Source organism: Mustela putorius, unplaced genomic scaffold (genome assembly GCF_011764305.1).
Source record: "Mustela putorius furo isolate JIRA1106 unplaced genomic scaffold, ASM1176430v1.1 tig00000174_pilon_pilon_pilon, whole genome shotgun sequence".
NCBI lineage: Eukaryota > Metazoa > Chordata > Mammalia > Carnivora > Mustelidae > Mustela > Mustela putorius.
The window spans coordinates 16,586,425-16,608,966 of record NW_025421304.1 but is presented as its reverse complement, the minus strand read 5'-3'; the positions used below and the strand labels follow the sequence as shown (position 1 = coordinate 16,608,966).

General features: G+C 50.9%; 1 protein-coding gene and 1 long non-coding RNA gene across 3 annotated transcripts in view; one reads left to right on the top strand and one right to left on the bottom strand.

Annotated features, from left to right (window-relative positions):
* The window catches only part of SLC6A2 (solute carrier family 6 member 2), a 47,071-nt gene extending 45,783 nt beyond the window's left edge, over window positions 1-1,288 (bottom strand). The window contains exons 1-2 of one of the 2 annotated variants that reach the window (XM_013052128.2): window positions 1,198-1,288; window positions 454-778 (exon numbers count right to left, since the gene is read on the bottom strand). In XM_013052128.2, the coding sequence (XP_012907582.1) occupies window positions 454-727 (274 nt within the window). In that variant the 5' untranslated portion in view covers window positions 728-778; window positions 1,198-1,288. Of the gene's footprint in view, window positions 1-453; window positions 779-988; window positions 1,082-1,197 lie in introns of those variants that run through there. The other variant, XM_013052127.2, reaches the window with a different exon arrangement.
* A 92-nt stretch (window positions 1,289-1,380) lies between these two features.
* Window positions 1,381-21,573, top strand: LOC106005006. The gene is made up of 3 exons (XR_001178154.2): window positions 1,381-3,760; window positions 14,957-15,163; window positions 20,794-21,573. It is a non-coding gene; the product is annotated as an uncharacterized LOC106005006 (long non-coding RNA).
* Window positions 21,574-22,542: the final 969 nt, after the last annotated feature.

Here is a 22,542-nt window from a genome sequence, read left to right as displayed (position 1 = left end):
CCAGGGGCCTTCAGAGAGCCCACATCCTCTCTTCCTTTTTGGCTCAGAGGTCCCTGCCCCAAGGCTCAGAGTGCTGGAATTAGGGTCCCTGTGTGCCTGGTTGTCACATTCCGGGCACTTCTGGTGCCCCTTCCAGAGCTCTCCAGATCTCTGCCTCTCTTCCTGTGACCCATCAAAAGATCAATGCTTCTCACCCAACGTAGGGTCCCGGTTTCTGTCCTTCCACCCATGCGTCTATTACTGTCCAGCAGCAAGCCTCCACTTCCCTTTTCAACCGGGAACTGCACTCCTTTTTCCAGGAACCCTGACCAGACCCTTGCTGCGCTCCAGGCTCGCTCGCGTGCTGCCTCTACTCCTGCGCGTCCCAGCTCCTCCATCCCAGCCCCTCTCCCAGCCACCGCTGAGGACAGGGAGCCTCCCAAGTCCACACTCCCAGCCCATCAAGGGGCTCACCACCACCGTTCTTGTAGCAGAGGTAGGGGAAGCGCCACACGTTGGCGAGGTCCACCGCGAAGCCTATCACCGACAGCAGGAAGTCGATCTTCTTGCCCCAGGTCTCCCGGGGCTGCTCGTCGCCAGCGCGGGACGCCAGGAGACACTGGACGCCGTTGCGCTCTTTCACCACCAGCAGCTCCGCGGCTTTGCGCCCTTGCGTGGGCTGCTCGGACCCCGGGTCCGCCCCGCTGCTCTCGGGCTGCACCTGCGGCTTCATCCGCGCCAAAAGCATGAGTGCGGTTGGCGAGGGAAACGTCACCGGCACTGGGAGCACGCCGAGGTTCTGCGCGGATGAAAGGAAAAGATGCGGTCACTAGGCCATCCCGCCCTGCTTGCGCCTCCTGAGACCTCCCGGGAGCGCGGAGACACAGCGGCCAGTGCACACTGGGCGGACGCGGGGTTCTCCAAAACGGGAGCGCGTCTGTTGGGGAAAAAATTGAAACAGTGGGAGTGGTGCGAGGACCTGAGACGGTACTGAGAGGTGGAGACTGACCCTGTCCGCCCCGTGGGTCCGGCCCAGGACCCCCGCAGCGCTTCCCTCATTCGCCCGCTCCCTCTCGCCCCCAAATGGTGGGGCTGGGACACGTGGAGGCTGAGGTTTCCCAGGGGCGGGGACCCTACCAGTGCCATTTGCTGCTTCCTGTCCCCCAGCTCGGATGGGTGCCGCCTCCAGCAGCCCCAGGAGCCTCCCCGGACACTCACCTTTCTGCACGTCAAACTCGCGGGCGCTCTCGCTCTGCGCACGCAGCCGGGGCCTCCCAGGAACACTTCGGCCGGGCGGCGCGCAGGGCTCACTCACGTGTCCGGCAGCGCCGCGATCCCGAGTGCCCCGCCTGGCCGCCGCGGGCTGTGGGGCGCGGGCCGGGGCTGGGCTCCGCCGCGTGGCGCTCGGGCGCGGCCCGGGTAGCGCGGGAGGCACGGGGCGGCCGGCGGGGCGCGGGCTGGCTGGTTCTGTCCGCGCCGGGCGGGGGCCGGGCTGGTAATGTAGCCTGCGCCCCAGGTAACGCGCCGATTGCATTAAGCCCGCGCGGAGTCCGCTCCGTCTGGAGCCTGTTAGCGCTAATGCGGACTGACAGCGCGGCCGGGGCTGGGCAGGGGCGGGGGCGCGGCGCGGGCTCAGGGGGCGACTCGGGGACCCGGGCGCCCGCTGTCTTCCCAGCACGCACCCGCGCGCCAGACACAGCTCCCGGGGGCACCGGGCTCTGACTTCCCAAAACGGGAAGAGAGCGAGACGCCCAGAACTGGGGTCAGAGTCGCGTCTGAGAGGGGCCCGGGAAAAGACCAGGGAGAGCAAATGACCGGAGTCGGTGCCAGCTCTGTCATCTGCCACCGGCCACTTAAACTACCCTGCGGAGTTTCTCCATCAACAAAGTGGGCATGTTCTGCTCGGTGCCTACCTAGGTCGGCAAACCTGCTGGGGGCCCCTTGGCTGGCTGGGGACTGGAAGGTCACACCCCAGCTCTGACCTCCTCTGTTTGTTACACAGATTTGCAGGTGTGACTCCTTTTCCATGAGGCTGAGAACTTTACTAATTTCCCCATGTGTCCATATGCCTGCTATGTGCCAGCCACTGCTCTAGGCTCTTAGGAGAATTTCCGCACAACTTATGGAAAAATCCCTGGCAGGATGGACTTTGCGTTCCGTCCTGCGGGAAAACAAGAAGCATAATAAATAAACACATTGTAGGGTGTGTGGGACAGGGATATGGGCAAAGAGAAAAGTGAGCCTGGGAAGGTGTTGGGGGGTGGTGTGTTGCGGGGAAAGGGGGAAGCAGTTTGGTCAGGGAATTTGAGAAGGCAGCATTTAAGCAAGTAAAGGAGTGAGCCATTTGGGCCTGGTATTCATGCATTTCTTCATTTGTTTGTCTGTTGGTTAATTTCTTCATTCATCAAATGATCACCTGCTGTGTGCGGAAACAGTGCTGGCTCCTGGAGCCAAGGAGATAGTTCCTGCCATCAAAGAGTTAGTGGTCCGGTGTGTAAAGAGACCATCACCACCCAGTGTGGTCAGAATTGGTTGCAACTACAGGGGTATGGAAACTGGTTGGAGCTGAATCAGCAGGTAAAGGATGGGGGTGGAGAGGTAATCTAAGAAGGCATCACAGAGGAGACAACAGGTAAAGGGGATGGGCAGAAATTTTGACAAACCCAGACATGCTGACCTTTCTGTTCTTTAAACAGTCCAAGCTCAAACCCACTCCAGGACCTTGACACTTCCTGGTTCCTCTGCCTGAGTTGTTCAGATCTTAGTTTAGTGGTTCCTTTCTGACCACTCAAATCTAAAATACACCCCTATTGTCTAACACATCACCCTATTTTATTCCCTTCATTACACCAGTATACAAATGCAATTATTTGTTTATTATATGTCTCCTCTTGGAGGTAGTGTATGAGCTCTGTGAGTGCAGGAACCCTGAATGTCCTAAACACCTCTGTGTTCCTAACACCTGGAACATACTAAGGCACCAATTAGTAGGGACACTGAATGCATTCATGCTGGTGTATGGGGGCATTGAGATCATTTTTGCCAGAAGGACCAGCATGACAAATATCTTCTGTGAACGATATAGAGAAGAAGGGAAAATTAGTGGATGATGAGTCTGCCCTGGCTTTCTGGGGGTTGATGAGGAGAGGCAGAAGTCAGGGGAAGGATTGGGCTAAGTTTCAGGAGAGCCTGGAGCCATGGATTCCCATCCATCAAGGTTGTCAATTTCCTTTGACCAGCAGCACCCCCCCCCCGCCCCCGGGCTATTTTGACAAGCCTCTAAGAGAACAGAAATGAAATCATCTTTCCATTTTTCAGGTCAGGGAACCGTGGCTCTGAGGATTCAGGGGACCTGCGAGAGGTCCCACAGGTTGGAAATGACAAAGTTGAAATGACAACCCAGGTCTCCCAGCTCCCAGCTCCTGCCCCTTCCACCAATTGGCGAGTCAAGACACTCAGAATCTCTCTAGGGATCATGATTCCCTCCTCTGCTTTAACCCCACCCAACTGGCCCCAAGTCTCCCACCTCTGAACACCGCAGGAAGCCCCAGCCTTCTCTGCCGCGCCTCCCTCCACCCCCCACCCCCGCCATCGCAGCATCCCCAGCCCCTCACTGCAACAACTTTCCTCTCACGTCCAGTATCTTTCCAGTCGCGTGATGGTCACCAGCTGCCAGAGCTCTTTCTAAAACTCCAGACTGATCACCTCACTCCTCGGCCTCCTCTTCTGTCTCCCCCAAGAGACAACACACCGACGTGATTTCATTAACCCTGGATTTAAGGTAATTTTATTTTCTTCTTTATACTTCTCTTTATCGGCCAACTTGTCTACAATGAGCATTTGATATTAAACAATCAGAAAAAGATAATGCACAATTTCTTAAAACCCCCGATCTTTTCAGGATAATATCTAAACACCTTTAGCAGTACGGACAAGATTCTGCCTGTCTATTCAATCACATCTCTTGCTATTCTAATTCTCTCCTCATTCTCCCTACAAACCCTTTACTTGATACAAAAATATACTTTGTTCTCTAGCAACATGGGAGATACTCAACAACTAGTGGTATCCTTGATATCTTGTGCATTTTCATATCTCTGGATTTTTAACTATGCTGTCCCCATAGTCTGCTTGTCTACCTGGAGAACTCCTATTCATCCTTCAAAACCTCAGATATCACCTCCATTGTAAAACTCCCTGATAACCACCGCCTCCCCACCTCCTCTTCTTTATATTGCTTTGTATATTTGTCTAGTACAGTTACCTGTGTGATTTCCCTTCTAGGGACAAGGACAGAACCCAGTAGATCCTGTCACATAGGTTATGCTCTAGAAATGTGTACAAAACAGAACTAGAACAGATCTCAGTCATTGGCTGGGTTTGCTGTCTTTGGTTGGGGTTGTTAATGTTGAATTCCTCCAGAAGCAGAATCTGAAAGAAAGATTCGAATTCAAGTAGTTTACTTAGGAGGTAATTCCTGGAGGAATTATATAGGAGTGGGGCAGGAGGCAAGAAAGGAAAAGGAACCAGCAGAGGGGACGTGAAGGAGCAGTTACAGCTGTGGGCAGTTGGTGTTCAGCCCTGCCGGGGACCTCTGGGAGACTGCATAGAGCCCGCCTCTGTTGTCCCACTCCTGGGCAAGGAGGTTAGAATATTTATCCATTAAGTCTGTGCCGGGGGTGCTAACTTGCCAGCATTTCCAGCCTGCCTGGTGTGTGGGCTGAGCATGCTCCCGTTGCCAGGAAAAGGCTTCTAGCAGCATCCCAGGTACTGGCAGTAGGAAGCTGGTGGTGGGGCCTGCATTGGCAGGAACAGTGTGGGCGGGGCATTGGAAGTGTCTGCTACAGGGATGGAGGGAGGCATCCCCCAACTCCTGCACGCCATCAGAGTACCAATCAGCAAGCCCCGAGAGTTCCGCCGGGTGCTTTCCGGGACTTCTGGGGAACAGCAGTGGAAACACCAGGCTGGGCCTGGACTGAAGGGCACGGCGTCTCCCTCCCTTTCTGGCCCAGACTCCCTGCCCCTCGCTCCAAGAGCCATGGGGCCATGTGGCTTCTCTCCATACCCTGCATTCTGCCCTTCCAGGTGGCCTGAGGGCAAGTGGGTGGGCAGACGGCTGGAGCATTATCAGAGCTAACTGGATCTCTGGGGAGGCGTCACTTCCACTTACCATGGCACTTGGTGACACAGGCCATGGGCACAAGGTGATGGCTGGTGCTCTCAGTCCAGCTCTGGACGTCTCCCGGCCGACGCCAAGACCCTGACACGCAAAGGATACGCTGGGGGACATTTGGAATCCAAAGGGCTGGGTACCGAGGGGGTCTTGAGGATACTACCTGAACCTGTGCTATGTTGCCCTGATGGGGGAACTAAGGTCAGAGAAGAGGAGAGGTTTGTCTATAGTTTTCCTTCCTCCCTCCCCTTGTTCTTTTCTTTTCTTTTCTCTATTTCCAGGGATTAGACCTACGACCTTGAAGCTGACCTGGTATAACTTCTATTGCATTTACAAATAGCATAACCGTCCCCTCAATAAAAGACCCTCATAGGCTGAACTCCCCCTGTAAAAGCCCCCTGGTCCTTGAGGCTACCAGCTTACCCAGAGGTGGCTCAGGCCTTAGAGTCCTCTCTGCTGAGCTCCTGCCCTAGCAAGCCACAAATCAGGCTCCGGCATTAAGGGCATCCAACCTTCACTGACCTGCACATTCACATCCTGGGTCCATCCACACACTGCACGTCTCTACCCAGTGATAAAAGGCATCTGGAACTTACTGTGTCCAAAACAGACTTCTTAAGCTCCCCTTCCTGATCTCCCCACAAACGGACTCCTCCTAGTTCTCCCTCATTCCGAGTGATGGCATCTTCTTTCTAGCTCCTCAAGCCAGAAACCTTGGAGTTGACCTCAACTCCTCTTTTTCATACTTTCATGTCCAGTGCTACTGCAAACTCTGTGGGTCGGAGCCACCTCACCTCTCCCCATCTCCACGGGGCCTGGCCTGCTACCATCTCTCACCTGGATCACTGCACAGTCTCTGAGGGTCGTCCCAAACTCTCCCCTTGCCTCTGAAGGTCAAGCTCTATGCAACTGCTAGAACTTTTGGGAATGAGTTTAGATCCAGTCCCTCTCTCTCGTGTTCCCATCTCATTCAGCATAAAACCGAATACATGCATCCTTTTCTGGACTTGCCTACGCAAGCCCAGCAAAGCCTTGTGGCCCCCGGGAGATGGGAATCAGGCAAGGACAGAGGGGCTGGGTGAGAACAGGAGGGGCAAGTGGTGTGGCCGAAACAGCCCTTGGCTGGGAGTCAGCACCCAGGGTCCTGACCCCTGCTGTGCTGGTTTCAGGATTTGGAATCATGGGCAAGTTCAATGGTGACATGGGGATGGACCCCAGGAAGAAGAAGGCAGATCAGGAGAGGAGCTGGGGAGGGAGAAATGGAAGGAGGGGTACACGAAGAAGGGATTCAGTCTCTTAGGAGGAAATAGGGCCCTCCCTCCACTGTAGGAGCACCTTAATACATCCTTCGGCCTTAAGGTGGTCATGTGAGGTACAGTAGGAGGGCACTCACACTTAGTTTGTGTCTGTCTCTGGGGCAGAGGGGACTAGGGAGCAGCTGACCAGGAGAACCATTGTTGGGTTGGCCCAAGGACTCTGCTTCTCTGGGGAATATCAGAGCAAGGGGGATTCCCCACAAGAAACCTGTATGCCCAGGTGCCGTCTGATGGAAAACCAGGCACTCCTTAGATAATCTGATGAAACCTGGATTCTCCCAGAAATAGGCACATACATGTTGCATTTTTAATTTCATGTGAAATTTATCATGCTTTTTTTTTTTAAAGATTTTTATTTATTTATTTGACAGATCACAAGTAGGCAGAGAGGCAGGCAGAGAGACAGGAGGAAGCAGGCTCCCCACTGAGCAGAGAGCCTGATGCGGGGCTCGATCCCAGGACCCTGGGATCATGACCTGAGCCAAAGGCAGAGATTTTAACCCACTGAGCCACCCAGGTGCCCCGAAATTTATCATGCTTAAAGAAAAGTGTAGTAAGCAGGTAGGACCAGTTTCCAGTTTAAATAATATTAATGACATGAACGTATAAGAACCCACCTTGTGGGGTAAGAAATAGAGCATTTCCTGTACCTTACCAGCCCTTGGGTCTCCCTCTCTCAACACACCCCTTCACCGCTCTCCCCAACTCCAAGGTTACCACTACCCTGTGCTCAGCAAATAATCATTTCTTTGTCTTCCTTTACCACCTATCAATACTTCCCTAACAATACATGATTTTGTCCTTCTTTGAACTTTATATAAAAGGAAACACACTATGGATAGTTTTGCAACTTCTTTGTCTGCATATGATGTTTTGGGGACCCACCCATGATGGTGGCATTCACTCATTTTCATGGCTGCATATATTCTTTCTATTTTATGAGTAATAACTAATTCATGTATTTATTCAATGGTTGAACATTTGGATTATTTCCAGTTATTTTATATTTGAACAACACCACCTATAAAATTGCATGCAGATAGTTCCTCTGCATGTAGGCAAGAGTTTCTAGAGCTTCTGTGCTTAACAAATTGCTGGTTTGTAGGGTATGTGTTTGGTTAGCTTTATCAAGGAATGTCAAGCTCTTTTCTAAGATGGTCAAACCAATTAAAAATCTCCCCCATAGAGTTATTTCTTCACTTCCAATTTCTTTAGATCTTTACATCTTCCCTAATTCTTGGTGTTATTTAAACTTTTAATTTTTGCTGCTCCTTTGGTTGTGACTTTAAGGTGGTTTTTCCTGACTTCTTGTGACATGGAGCGTCTTTTCATATACATATTGGCCAATTGTATTTCTTTATCTCCTGTAAAATGGTAATGTGTTGTTTGTGTAATTTTTAAAATTTTTTTTAATTTTAATTTTTTAAAGATTTTATTTATTTGAGGGGGGCAGAGAGAGAGAGAGCAGGAGCAAGTGGGAGGGGCAGAGGGAGAGGGAGACTCAGACCCCCTGCTGAGCAAGGAGCCTGATGCAGGACGCGATCCTAGGACCCTGGGATCATGATCTGAACCAAAGGCAGACACTTCACTGACTGAGCCACCCAGGAGCCCCTTGTTCAACTTTTCTTATTGCCCAGAATTTCTTAATATTCTGGGCATGACTATTTGTCAGTTATATTGCAAATATCTTTAATTGGTAGTATTATGTCTTTTCTCTGTATATATGAATAAAGGTTATTCATTTTCATGTGATTTAGTGTGATCTTACTTTAACTTTTATTTGGCATATGTATTTATGCTTTGTTTAAGAAATCCTTCCCTACCTGATACTTTTCTAAATTACAACTTAAAACTTGACAGTTTTTGCCTTCATATATCCCTTCAGTGTTTTAACTAATGTTGCTTTCTAGATCCCAACTTTCAGTTATTAGATGAATAAGTTCTGGGGATCCAAAGTACAAACGGGTGGCCAGCATTAACAACTGTGTAATACATATTTGAAATTTGCTAAGGGAGTAGATCTTGTTCTCACACAAAAAGGAAAGCCTATGTGAGGTGATGGATATGTTAATTAACCTAATTATGATAATCTTATTGGGATGTGTATGTATATCAAATGAACACATTATACACTTTCAATATATACAGTTTTGTCTATTATACTTCAACAAAGCTGGGAAAACAAATAGCGTTGATTTAAAACGTGTTTTTCTAACTGATGGGGCAAGATTCTCCAGGTCCTTTTCTTCAGGAGTGTCTTGGTGGGGGCACCTGGGTGGCTCAGTGGGTTAAGCCTCTGCCTTCAGCTTAGGTCATGATCTCAGGGTTCTGGGCTCGAGCCCCATGTCGGACACCCTGCTCAGTGGGGAGTCTGCTTCTCACTCTTCCCCGCTTATGTTCTCTCTTACTCTCTTTCTCTGAAATAAATAAATTAAATCTTTAAAAAAAGAAAAAAAGAGAAAGGAGTGTCTTGGCAATGTTATTCCTTACAAATTTCAGAATCAGCGTGCTGGGTTCCTTGAAAAATCCCATTGGAATTTCAGCTGTGATTACACTACATCTACAGATCAGTTTAAGGAGAACTGACACTTCTACTGTATTCAGTCTTTCTATCCAAGAACACAGCACATAGCTCCTTATATTTTCCATCTTTAGTAGACACAGCATTTTAAATAGAGCATAGGAGGATTTGCAGATTCCTGCATGAAACCTATCCCAGAATCCCTCAAACATTACTGCCTGTTGGCCTCTCTGCTCTGTTTTCCAGTAATACATAAGAGCCCAATCTCGAGGCTACCTACCACCTCCCTCCCACTCCTCCTTCTGGCCCTCTGATATCCATTCCTGGGAAACTGACCAAGTTCAGCTTTTTCAGCAGCCTGGAGATGCCAAATAGTAAACTCTCTAAATGCATTGATTTAGGGCCCCACGACATGAGCTCTAATCCTGGTTCCACCACTTACTGTCTGTGAAATCTTGGCCACGTTCCCCCGCTTCTCTGTGTGTCTCAGTTTCTTCATCTGTAAAATGGGTACGTTGGTGATGGCAACAGCGCCTGCCAACAGAATTGTCAAGGAGATCAAAGGAATAGATATATGCAGAGCACTTAGAGCAGAGATTACTGCATAATGGGTAATCTCTTCTTGCTGTTGTTCCAAAAAGTTTAATTTCTCTATGTCTGTCGGAGGTAAGGTTCTTCTCCAGAATTTTAAGTTAAGTTTATCAGACTTCCCATTCCAGGACTGGGATGGCAGAGCAGATACAAGTTGATATAACAATTATGAGTACAGAGTGGGAAATTGTTTTTAGGAAGAGTTGGGTGGGTTCAAAGCCTGGCCTCACCCCATGCGTGCTGAGGGACTTTGGTTTCTGAGCCTCAGTTTTTCCATCTGTAAAATGGAGGGGACACACCTGTACAGTAAGAGAACCAACAACAAGCCCTTTGAGAACGCTATTGGAAGAGACTTGTTCATCAGGATTCCGTGATGCCAGCTGTAGCCAGGTCCCCGAAGTTCACTGCTTCTTCCTAGAGGTTGATCCTCTCTGCCCCCTTTCCCAGATCGCAGATCACACTAGTCTAGCCGATTGCTCAAAGGGCAGATTCCTTGGTCTCATCCCAGAAATTTGGATTCAGTCCATCTACAGTGGGGACCCAGGATCTGCATGTTTATAGCGTGTTTAATTCCTATTTAAAAAAAAAAATAGAATCCCAGCGCCAGTGGCATGTTTCATGACCACCGTCCCAGGCTGAGTGTGACCAGAGCCATACACACGCAATTTGCCTGGCCCGAGTGCCTTCTTTGTCTCACACTGGTACACCGTCCTTTTGCTCTGGCAAAGGACCGGCCGCACTTAGCAAACAGCGCACAGCTGCTTCCAGGCGGAGCTGCCTGTTCCCCGGGAGGGGTGAACGGGCGCCCTCTAGGGATGGAAGGGAGAAAAGCTGCTTCATGTGCTTCATGCTCAGCTTTGGGGTGACAATTGTGGAATTACTGGGAATGGCCACAAAGCCCCCAGAGCAGGTGGGATAGGGATGGGCAACGGGACAGAGGTGGGAGCAGCACCCTTGTCAAAGTGGTCATTGTAAGGCCTCATCGTGGGGTTGTCCACAGCGAAGCTAAGGGCTCTGGTCCTTCTCTGCGTTTGTGCCCAGGAACCTGAAGGCAGTTCGTGTTGGCAGTGCAGGCCATAGTCCACGCACAGAGCACACCTGTCCTCCTCCTTCTCTGCCCTCTACCCCCAAGGTGAGAGCTGGACGGTCTTAGGGAAAGGGCAGGGGAACTAGGGAGCCTGGCTCAGGGCGGTGACTTTCTCCCCCTCTTCATGGTAAATGCCATCACTGTCCCCTTCTTCTTTTTCTTTTTTAAAGATTTTATTTACTTATTTGAGAGAGAAAGAGAGAGAGAGCCCATGAGTCAGGGAGGGACAGAAGCAGAGGGACAAGCAGACGCCCTGCTGAGCAGGGAGCCCAACAACGCCCTGAGTCCCAGAATACTGAGATCATGACCTGACCTTGAACAACTGAGCCACCCAGGTGCCCCACCTTCTAGTTTTTTAGGAGACGGCCAATCCCTGGCCTCCGAAATACAATAAACCAGCACAGAGACACTCAACTTTCACACTAACTGAGTAGGGCTTCAGATCCTGGCCCTGTTGCCCCCTCGCTGTGTCCCCTTGGGCTGACATGCACCTGTCTTCTCTTCTACAATGGAGGCCACCATAGTATTTACACCACAGGGTAGTTGAAAGGCATGACAGCATCAGGACGGTAAAGTCAGTCAGCAGTGTCTGCACAGACTGAAGACACATGGGTACTTGCTCCAATTTGACAATCCTTCCTTCCCCAGGCATGTACTGGTCCTAAGTAGCACATACTAGTTCGTATAATACTTGCCATCATTATCCCCATTTTTAATGCCCCCCATGGTTAGAGGTCTTGTGCATGGCCACATGGGGAGGATGGGACCGAAAATGGGATTTGAACCCAGGTCTGGGCTGGCTCCAAAGCACACGCTCTGGATCACTGTTCTTTCTGGTGGCTCAGCCTCTCTCTCTCTCTCTCTGGTCCCCCATCTTCTTCGTCCTCCCCACCTCCTGGCTGCCCCCTCCCCATGTGGGCTCCCCATCTCAGCAGGGCCTTGCCCCCTTCGAGACGCAGTCTGCACCCCAGCACCGTCCGTCATAGCCACTGTCTTCTCCAGTCCTTCTTCCCACCCCAGTCCCCGACTCCCACCCTGTCTCCGTCCTGTTTTGCTTCTCCCCGCCCCCACCCCATGCCCTTCCCACCTGTCCAAGCTACCCCTCCTTAGCGCTGTAGCCTGCTTACCCCCCCTCTTCCTGAGGCTCAAAGGAGAACCCTCCCTTTGCTGCCTCCGTGCCCCCTCTCCTACTTCCCAAGTCACACAGGTTGGTGGCAGAACAAGAACCCAGACCCTGGGTCCTGACACAGGGTCCAGGGCTCTTCTCACAGCCCACAGCCCCTCTGTGGAGTGTTGGTCAGACCGGACACACCCTGAGGGCTTGCGACAGGGGACAGGGAAGCTGCGATGGGGACGCTGGCCAAGAAGGTCCAGACCGGCTGGATCCGGGTGCTGACAGAGTCCAAGAGAGGTCAGCATTAGGCCATTCTTTCTTGTTCCAAGGGACACAAGAACATACCTGCTAACCCTACAATGTGCCACTCTCCCGGTGAGGTGACTCCGTGGCCCGTCCACACTGCCCACAGATAGGAGTGGGCTGTGGCTCCGTTCAGCCCCGACTCTGCCCCACCCTTCCCACCGAACCCCTTCCGTGTGCGTGTGCGTCGGGGGTGAGCCGAGGTGACGGGGAAGGGACTTGCGAGGGCCTGAGCCGCTGGCCTCAAGGGGGGACATCCACGGGAGAGGGAAGCCTGTACTTCTGTGTAGTTCAAGGGCAGGGCCGAGCCCCAAACACCTGCTGCGGGGCCTCCAATCCAGCTCACAGAGGCACAGGGGAGTGTGGAGAGCCGTGTCAGGGATGGACTCCGCCACCCTCTGAGGCCTGAGTCAGTGCTACCCTGGTCTGTGGCAACAAATCCCAGTGTGGAGCCTGTCAGCCTGACAGCTTTGCAAGCAGTCACGAGGCTGGGCAAGGGGCCACGGGAGCAGAGGGCGCTCTTCCTCAAGGTTTTCCAAATTCCGCCAATCCTGGCTAATCATTTTGCTAATAATAGGTCCTCCTGTTTTTTTCCCTGTCCTCCACCCCACTCCTAACAGGACCTCCCCTCCCCCTCCCCAGATCCCCAAAACACTTAGAGGCTAGAGCTTAGAGGGGCCTCCCCACCCCTTCCTGAAGTGGAGCAGCAGGGCTAGTCTATGAGAGGGCCTGTGCTTGAGGCCTACACCAGCCCCGCTTTAAGGGACCTAGAATCAGATAGAGGGAGAGTCTGCCTCGATTTCCCTGTCCCTTTAACCCTGACTGTTGAAGAAGAGAGTTTCAGTCTGGTCTCATACAAAAAGTGTCCAATACAATTGAAGGACAGCATTTTCTTCTCACTTTACTTTTGCATTTACCATCTAATTATAACACTGACCTTGGTTTTCCATTTATGACCATGATCTCAAGTTTCTCGAATTATTCATGACTCTTAACTCAAAGATTTTCAAAACTGTGGAATAGTTCAGCCTTTCATAAAAAGATAGACATCGCCTAACAAACAGCTCACTAGCTTAAGAAACAAACACACAAGCAATATGATTGAGGTCCCTGTGCACTCCTCCCCAGGTGTGTCTCTGTCCTCCCTCCTCCCTGGCCAACCGCTGTCCTCACATAGTGTTGATGATTCCCAAGCATGGATCTGTGCTTTCACTGGGTAGACAGACAGACAAATACAGAGATACAGAGATACATATGGGTCTATACACAAAGAGATACACATATATGCCTAAAATTATAAATGTGTATTCCTAAAATGTTGTGTCTCGATAGCTGAATGTCTAACAATACAAATTTGTATTATCAGGTCCAGTTACCTGCAGATTTTTTAAAAAATTTCTTTTCAGCATAACAGAATTCATTGTTTTTGCACCACACCCAGTGTTCCATGCAATCCGTGCCCTCTCTAATACCCACCACCTGGTTCCCCCAACCTCCCACCCCCTGCCCCTTCAAAACCCTCAGATTGTTTTTCAGAGTCCATAGTCTCCCAGGGTTCACCTCCCCTTCCAATTTCCCTAAACTTCCTTCTCCTCTCTAACTCCCCATGTCCTCTGTGTTATTTGTTATGCTCTGCAAATAAGTGAAACCATATGATAATTGACTCTCTCTGCTTGACTTATTTCACTCAGCATAATCTCTTCCAGTCCCGTCCATGTTGCTACAAAAGTTGGGTATTTATCCTTTCTGATGGAGGCATCATACTCCATAGGGTATATGGACCACATCTTCCTTATCCATTCGTCCGTTGAAGGGCATCTTGGTTCTTTCCATAGTTTGGCGCCCGTGGCCATTGCTGCTATGAACATTGGGGTACAGATGGCCCTTCTTTTCAGTACATCTGTATCATTGGGGTAAATCCCCAGTAGTGCAATACCTGCAGATGCTTTTAAAACATTTCTGAGCCTCGTTTTTTTTTTTAAGATTTTATTTTTTTGACAGAAGGAGACACAGCAAGAGAAGGAACACAAGCAGGGGGAGTTGGAGAGGGAGAAGCAGGCTTCCCGCTAAGCAGGGAGCCTGATTCGGGGCTGATCTCAGGACCCCATCATGATCTGAGCCAAATGCAGACACTTAACCGACTGAGCCACCCAGATGCCTCGTCCTGCAGATATTTTGTAGTACAGTTCTGTGTAGTATAGTACAGAACTGTAGTACAGTTCTGTAGTACAGTTTTTTCTTCCTTAGAATTTTCTTAAAATCACATTATTTTCTCTAGCTTGCTTTATTGTAAGAATACAATCTAGAAAACTTATACCATACAAAACATGTCTTAGTCAACTGTTGACGGGATCAGTAATGCTTCTCATCCATGCTTGGCTATTAGTGTTGGTCAAGATCAACCGTCTTTCTGTGTGTGCCTGCAAGGCTTAACACACTGAGAAAAACGCATCAATCCTCATAAATACGTCCATAAAATCATTACTCAGACCACTACAAAAAATGACCAGCGCCCCAGAAATCCCCCTGTCCCTCCCTTAGTTACTATCTGTCTCCTCCCTCCTCCCAAAGTAGCCACTCCCTTGACCTCTAATAGCCCAGAATCCCTGGGCCTGTCTAAACAATAGAAAATATCATTTTGTGCATGTTTCAAGTTTATACAAATGGCATCATTCTGCACGAATCTTTCTGCAAATGTTCTTGAGATTTTTCCATGTTGATACTTGAGCTTCCTTTTAAAAACAAATGTATTTAATTAAGAAGAGTGAGTTGATTTCAAGGAAAACCCTGAGGGCATCCTAGGACAAGCTGAGCACGGGTGTCAGCGTTGAGAAAACATGGGTTCTGACTCCACTCTCTTCCCCTTTTACAGGTATGAACACTGAGGCCGGGGAGCTAAGAGCCAGGCCTCCCCTCCCCACACCGGGTCAGTCTGCGAGTTCAAGTTCCAGCTGGAACAAGGGCCTTGGCTTCAAAATGCCTGAGGCCAGAGATCTTTTACACTATGTCAAGCTGGCAAGAAACATCTCCCTCCACCCAGCCCCACTGCGACAGATAGCAACTGCGTTTCCTAGCCAAGGTTAGTTCTTGACTTTGAACTGCAGAAAGTAAACTGTTTTCATTGAATTGTTTTAGGGCGAAGCCTGGGATGTGAGCGGTATGGTATTGTGGGGACACGGCAGCTGTCCAGCCTTCAAAGTTATGACAAGTCTTCTACTTGGCAGCCCACCTCGGTGACCTATATTTTAATATGTGCTATTAGATTATTGCTAATGAGACATTTTAAGGATAAAAGAATTATGCTCGCCTGCCGGGGCCTCGGTAAAAGTACAATTGAATTAAGGGCTGAAATTGTTTAGGACTCTGCTAGACAACCTGTCCCCCAGGCTGGGCCTGAATGGAGAGATTAAGCTTTAGAAATTACACAGGAAAAATAAGTATAATTGATCTAAGGTAACTTCACTCGTCTAAATTAAATAATGTGATTGTTACAGGCAGAAAGGATCGAGATGAGGAGCCGGACGGAAAAGGCTCGCTATCTGCAAACAAAGTTAGACGTGAAAGCCCCAGGGAATTGACTTTTTCCTGACTAGGCTGAACACCCTCTGGATGGCTTTGAGAGTCTGCTGGGGAGTTAGCAGGGACTGGACCCCGTCTGAGCATCCTAGAATCTGAGGTTTGGCAGGGACAGCCCAGCGCTGTCCTTACCAGCCTCTACCTAACACATGAGCCCTTCTAGCTCTTTCCAGCACCCCCAGGGTCAGGATGGGGGTGCGGTGGGGTGAGGTGGAGGAGAACTCTTGCTCCCCATCCCTTAAGCAGGCTGTCCAGTGTCATTGTCACTCTTGATTAGAAGACATGACTCTGCAGGTGGCTGGTCAGCTGCTTTGGGGTAGCTTGTGCCCACCCCCCATGAGTCCTGCCCCCTGGTCTATCCTGATCTTTGGGAGTAAGGTCCCACCCCTCCCGTGCCGTCATTTGCCATGCATAGTTATGTGTCACCAGATCTCAAGTGGGGGCAGTGCATTTGCACGACGGCAGAAGACCCAAGGCTGACCTCCAGGGAACCCATACAACCTCCCCCCAAATATGGCTGCATCTAATGCCTTCAAGCCCATAGTTGACCCTTTAATTTAAAAAAATGCCAGTTGACATCATGTGTTACATTAGTTGCAGCTATAAAATATAGGGATTCAGCACTTCTATACAGGACTCAATGCCCATCATCATAAATGTGTCCTTGACCCCATCACCCTCTGAAACCACCAGTTTGTTCCCTGTACTTAAGCGTCTGATGTTTTGTTTTATTGGTAGGTTATTATTATTATTATTTTTTGGTCTTTTTTTCCCCTTTGTTCTCTTTCTTGGATTCCACATAAGAGTGAAATCATACGATATTTGTCTTCAGCTGACTGACTTATTTCACTTAGCCCAATTACTCTCTAGCTCCCCCCATGTTGCAAATGGCAAGATTCCCCTCTTTCTGACGGCTGAGTCATAGTCCATGGTGTGTGTGTGCCACGACTTCTTTATCGGGCTTCTTCCGTATCTTGGCTATTGTACACTGTGCTGCTATAGACATGGGGTACGTGTGTTTTTCAGATTAGTGTTTTCTTATCTGTTGGGTAAATATGTGAAGTGGAAATACTGGGTCATAATAGGGTAGCCCTATTTTTAACTTTTGGAGGACCCTCCGCACTGTTTTCTAGAGCGGCCGCACCAACGTGCACCAGCAGTGCGGGAGGGCTCCCCTTTCTCCGCATCCTGGCCAGCCCCTGCTGTTTCTTGCGTTGTTGATGTTAGCCATCCTGACAGGTGGGAGGTGTATCTCGATGTGGTTTTGATCGGCCTTTCCCTGATGATGAGTGATGTTGAGCATTTTTTCATGTGTCTGTTGATGATCTGGAAGTCTTCTTTGGAAAAATGTCTCTACATGTCTTCTGCCCATTTTTAACTGGATTATTTGCATTTTTGGTGTTGAGTTGTACCATTTCTTTATATATTTTGGATACTAACGCTTTATAAGGTACATCATTTGCAAATACTTTCTCCTACTCCGTAAGCTGCCTTTTCGTATTATGGATGGTTTCCTCTATGTCACCCACCAACCGGCCCTTTTTTTATTTCTCTCCACCTCCCTCCCTCCCTTCCTGAGCAACTACTGTATGTCAGGGACAGAGCTACGACACGGGACTACAGCGGTAAACGAGACAGCAACGTCTCCTGCTTAAAATCAAGGAGAAGCTGTAGGCTAAAACACATTAGCTAAGCAAATAAATTAGATATCAGGGGATCCTGACAAGGGCTTGAAAACCACACCAGAGTGTGGGCTAACTCAGAAAGCCTGGGGAGGGCCGTGGGCTGGGAAGGCTCTCAGGGAAGCCTCTCCAGGGCCTCCCAAGGGAGAACGGAGGATGAGACGGGCTCAGCCCTCCAGAGAGCAGGGAGGGGAGACAGGCTGAGGAAGAACCGGCAGAGGTCGGAGTGGCAGAACAGCAGGAAAGGCAATGCCTTCCAGAGGAGATGGTGGGGAAGGAAGGGAGGAGTCAGGTAATGGCCTGGTTTTAAGGCACCTGTTGTCCACCGTGGAGAGGACGGCATGTACGGAGGAAGCCACTGCCGATGGCTGAAAAGGGGGAGTGCACGACTGAGGTTGTATTCAAAGAGTCTGTCCGGCCAGCGTGTGCAAAGTGGAACCTGGCCAGAAGTTCTGGAGTCACCAGGGGAGACGAGGGTCTGTAAAGAAGAACAGCTGAGACCCCCTCCCAGGCAGGAGAAGGCTGAGGAATGCAGGCAAGAACAGTCTGGAGACATCGTCCAAGATTCTGAAAAAAAACAAGAGACCCTTAGAGACTACATTCTCTCTAGTTCTTTAGAGATATGACTGTCCTGGCCCAGAGAACTGCCTACCTTGCCCAGTCCTGCTGGGAAACCATCTTGGGGCTCTTCTCTGTCTTTCAAAGTGGGACAAACAGGGTCAGCTTCAAAGGCTGCGGACCCTTGGAGCCCTGGGGGGTCTGGGGTGGGGTGGGGAGAGCCCGAGCTCTGGGCGGGCCGGTGCACAGGGCAGAACACAGATGCTGACTGCTCTGAAGTACGTCGTCTGTTAACGAAAAGGTGCCTTTCAGTTTGTGGAACAGGAGAAATCTCTGTTCCTCAAAGCCCGTTATTGAGTGGGAGAGAATCCTGTACTAATTCCCAGAGAAAAATGTCCTTTAAAGCAAAAGGACACGCTGGAACTTGAGTGGCATGAACTTCTTTCTCTGTGAATTCAGGAAGGAGAAAGAATGGACTCTTGCACACGTCAGTCCTCCCCATCGCACTTGGCACAGGGTCTGTTCCTCAGGCCTCAGTTTTCCCTTCTGTATAATGGGTGAAATGATTGCCAATATTCACTTGTGTCTGATATCTCCGTCCTCACTGAGAGGGAGGGGTGTGAGGTGAAATGAGGGGCGCTGCAACCGGGAGCAAGTGGACAATTTTGAGCAAATGGGGAGCCCTCTGCCCATCTAGTCATGTCCTGGGATAGGGCGGGGGGCTGCCCGGGACCGGGTAAGAATCAGATGAGCAGGGCAGGCCGGGAGCAGGATGGGCTGACTGCTACCGAGGGCTTCATGTCAGTGTGTAATTACATTTTCCCGACTTCTTCTGTTGTTTTGGTCACCTGGGGTCTTTGCAAAACTTCATTATTTTTCCATTGTCTACTTTTCCTTTTTTATTTTAATTTTTTTTCCTGTTCAGACATTGAAATTAGCTCAGTGACTCAGTCATTTGACTTCTTATGAATTCCAGGCTCCCGTGTCCAGGCTGCCCGTTCCCCGTCCTGTCTCTTAGGAGCCCGGCTTACGCTTTGGCTCTTCGCGGGCCCAGAAGGCTGTCGATGACCCCCTGCTCCCTTCTTCTCCCAAGTGCCATGCTTCTGCAGGTTGCCTTCCACTTGTCACACTTCCTGAGCCGACGGCTCCAAGCCCCATTTCCAGAGTAGAAAGAGAATTCTGAAGTTGCTGCATATTTTCTAAAATAACACCAAGACCTCCAAATAAAGCAGATCAGCTGAATGTCATAAGATAAATCACAAGATTTCTAGGATGGGGCGGGGTGGGGGGGACTCCAAAAGCAGCATTCCCTTTCCACTGTGTCACCCCTAAGCTCTGGCCATTTAGCGTGCTTGCATGCCTCCCATGATGGAGTGCTTACTTCTTGCAAAGGCAACGAACTCCCCCTTCAGACCACGCTGGTTCTTCAGGAGTCCTTTGGTTAAGCTTTGGTTAAGGTCCTGGATTTAGCCCATGGAGCCACACAAAGGAAGGTGACTCCATGCTTCTAGACAACAACCCAGCAGATGTCGGAGGACGGGGATAATGAGTCTGCCTCCCCACCCCCAACACCACCCTCTCCCCACCCCCCACCCCCACCTTGGATTCTCTGTTCTCAGGGCCAAGCATCCAGCCCAGCTGCCTTTAAGTATTAAGAGACTTGATTCCAAATCACAACTCCCAGAATTGCCTTTGGAATTCAGCGGCTGCCAGGGACATCAAGGCTAATTGCCCACGAGGCCGTGGGGACACAGCTCTTCCCCTCCCAGTCATTGACTTTCTCAGGTCGCGTTGATCTGGTTTGTATCGATTGCATCACAGTGAAACACGAACATTTGCACAGCTTCACTGCCCCGGGGAGACCCGCCTGTCATCTCCAGCGGAGGACAGGCTCTAACCGGTTGTGATCACTCACACAGGTGCCGAGGGTCACTAAAGCAGCTGTGGCATCGACCAGCCAGGTCAGGGTCCATGGTGGGAGGAGCTACCTGTTTCAGGGAGCTCTGTCTGGCCACTCTGAGTTCTGGAGAAGGCATGAGCTTTCCAGTCGACCCCAGACCTTCTTGTCAGCCCTGCTCACTTAGCTTTCAGCCGAGTTTGCAGCCCCTGTCCTGGCAGTTCTGCCTCTCTGGTCCCCATGCGGCCTCTGTGGTGGTTGTGTTTTCCTTTGCAAGTGGACCCATGGCTGTCCATGCATGTCCATCTCCCAGGCTGGGGCCTCTGCCCCGGGTTGGGGGATGCCCAGAGCAACCCAGGCCAACCTTGGGAGTACTTGGCAACAGGTAGATTCTCCACATTTGTAAGCTGGGGACGGGGGACAAACCCAGATCTGCCAGCAGGCTCTTTATGCTGCCAGAGGAGGAAGGTGTGTCATGGAAGTGTGGCCTTTACCATTTTGGGGGAAAACAGCAGTTTCTGTGAGCTGAGGCTGTGAGGGGGGTGGCCTTTCTCTTGGGGCCTGACCCACTCTTTGCTCTAAGTGGGAGCACATGAACTATTCTTTTTTTTTTTTTTTTTTGAGTGAGAGCGAGAGAGAGCGAGGGCATGGATGGGGGGAGGGCAGAGGGAGAGGGAGAAGCAGACCCCTTGCTGAGCAAGGAGCCCAACGCGGGGCTTGATCCCAGGGCACTGAGGTCATGATTTGAGCCGAAGACAGATACTTAACTGACTGAGCCACCCAGGCGTCTTCCGCATTTTGGCTATTCCTGATCTTACCGATGCAAAGTGAGCCCCGTTGTTCTTAGGATGAACCAGTGAGGAAACACAAACACAGAGGCTCACGGTTGAGAGAGATCCACAGAAACGGGTGTTGCCCGACAAGATCTCGCCCTGGTAGACTGACTGTCTTCCCCCTAAATATGGAAGAAGTGAAGTTGCTGACTCTTGCTTTTAGGTATTTTCTCACAAGATTACAGGAGCAGAAGGCTTCCCCGTGCAGCAGCCCCTTCTCCAAGCACACACATCAAGAGTCTGCTGGCCACGTCTTGTCTCTCCCTCGTGCTGGAGGAGGGCCTCTGGAAGGAACGACACTCAGCTGGGAGCAGCGTTCCCTGACCTTCTCGAAAGGACAAGAGCCAGGTTTGGGGGAACTGTGGGGACTCATGGGATGGTCTGGCCCAGGCTGCGAGGGATGAACTCCTAAATGAGCCAGCGGCTCCCATCGGCAGCCCTGGTGACTTTCAGCGGGGAGGGGGAGTGCTCCTCTTCCCTCCGGGCTCTCGAGGAGAATGCCGGGAGTTGCTCGCCCCCCTGAGAGGGAGAGAACCAGCCCACTGCGGCACCTGTGCCCAGAAAGTTCCATAAGTGCAGAAGGACCTCCTGAGAGAAGAAGCATGGATGCCAGTTTGAAGTGTTGGTTTTCTGCACTTGGATTCCCTCCTCAAAGCCTCAAGATCTCACCATGTCTGGTCAAACACTGCATCTTGGCATGAAGCATGCTTTGAGGAACCGGAGAATGGTGGTGTCCACTTCTGGGTGAAGGGCCTAGACACAGGGCAGTAGCTCTGGGGAATGAAGGAGCAGGGTGGTGGCCAGAAGGGAGGGGTGACAGGGGACAGGAAGGATAGATGGGTGGGATGTGTACCCCCACCTCGGGGCTTCTCAGAAAGACTGTGGCTGGGGCCCCTGGGTGGCTCAGTGGGTTAAAGCTTCTGCCTTCGGCTCAGGTCATGATCCCGGGGTCCTGGGATCGAGCCCCGCATCGGGCTCTCTGCTCAGCAGGGGACCTTCTTCCTCCTCTCTCTCTCTGCCTGCCTCTCTGCCTACTTGTGATCTCTGTCAAATAAATAAATAAAATCGTAAAAAAGAAAAAAGAAAGACCGTGGCTCCAACCTCCCAAGAAACGTGGGTTTTTCATAGTTGCCGAAGATCAAGGCTTTCCCAGCCTGTGACACAGATTTGGCCCCAGGTGGTTATATCTGGGAGGTGACCGCAGGCAGCAGGAGGGAAGGAAGAGGACAAGTGACCCAGGGAAGGAAGAAAGACCAACATAAGTGGGTGTTCTCAGGGTTGTGCTGTGAGTAACGGGGGTTCGGTTCTGCCAATTCCTCCCAGAAGCTCCTTGCACAGAGTACCCCGCCCCCAGCATTGTCCCCAGAAGGATGGAAGGTGGGACACGAGCCCAGCAGCTCCCACCCACCATCCACCCCTCTTGGGTGGCGCGGCTAAGGGTATCAGCGCCCCCTGCACACAGGTCAGGAGGGTTTCCTGCCAGGCATCCCGGGAGCCCCTGAGCAGAAAGCAGAAGTTGCCCTGCGCCCTCTTGAGGTCACGCACTGCTTGCAGGAGGCGACTCTGAGCCCACTGAGAACGTTCTCCTCTGCCCCTGAGGCTGAAATCAGAGGTGGGTTCAGGGGCTGTGATGCTAAGCATCAAAGGTGTCCCCAGCTGGCAGCAAATACCAGAACCTCCTTCACGTCCAGGCTTTGCTGTCTCCCAGCTGATGGTCGAAAGATGACGTCGGGGAGACCTCAGTGACAAAATCAGTTCGGATAATGACTCAATAACAGGGCTCCTCAGCCTGCTCCGGTCCACCCAGAGGTCCACGAAGGGGCAGAGGTGGATGCTGGCTGGTGTTTCCTTGGTCCGCTTAGCCCGTATGCTCCTGCTGGAACAGACCAGCCTATCTGGCCACTTAGGGGTC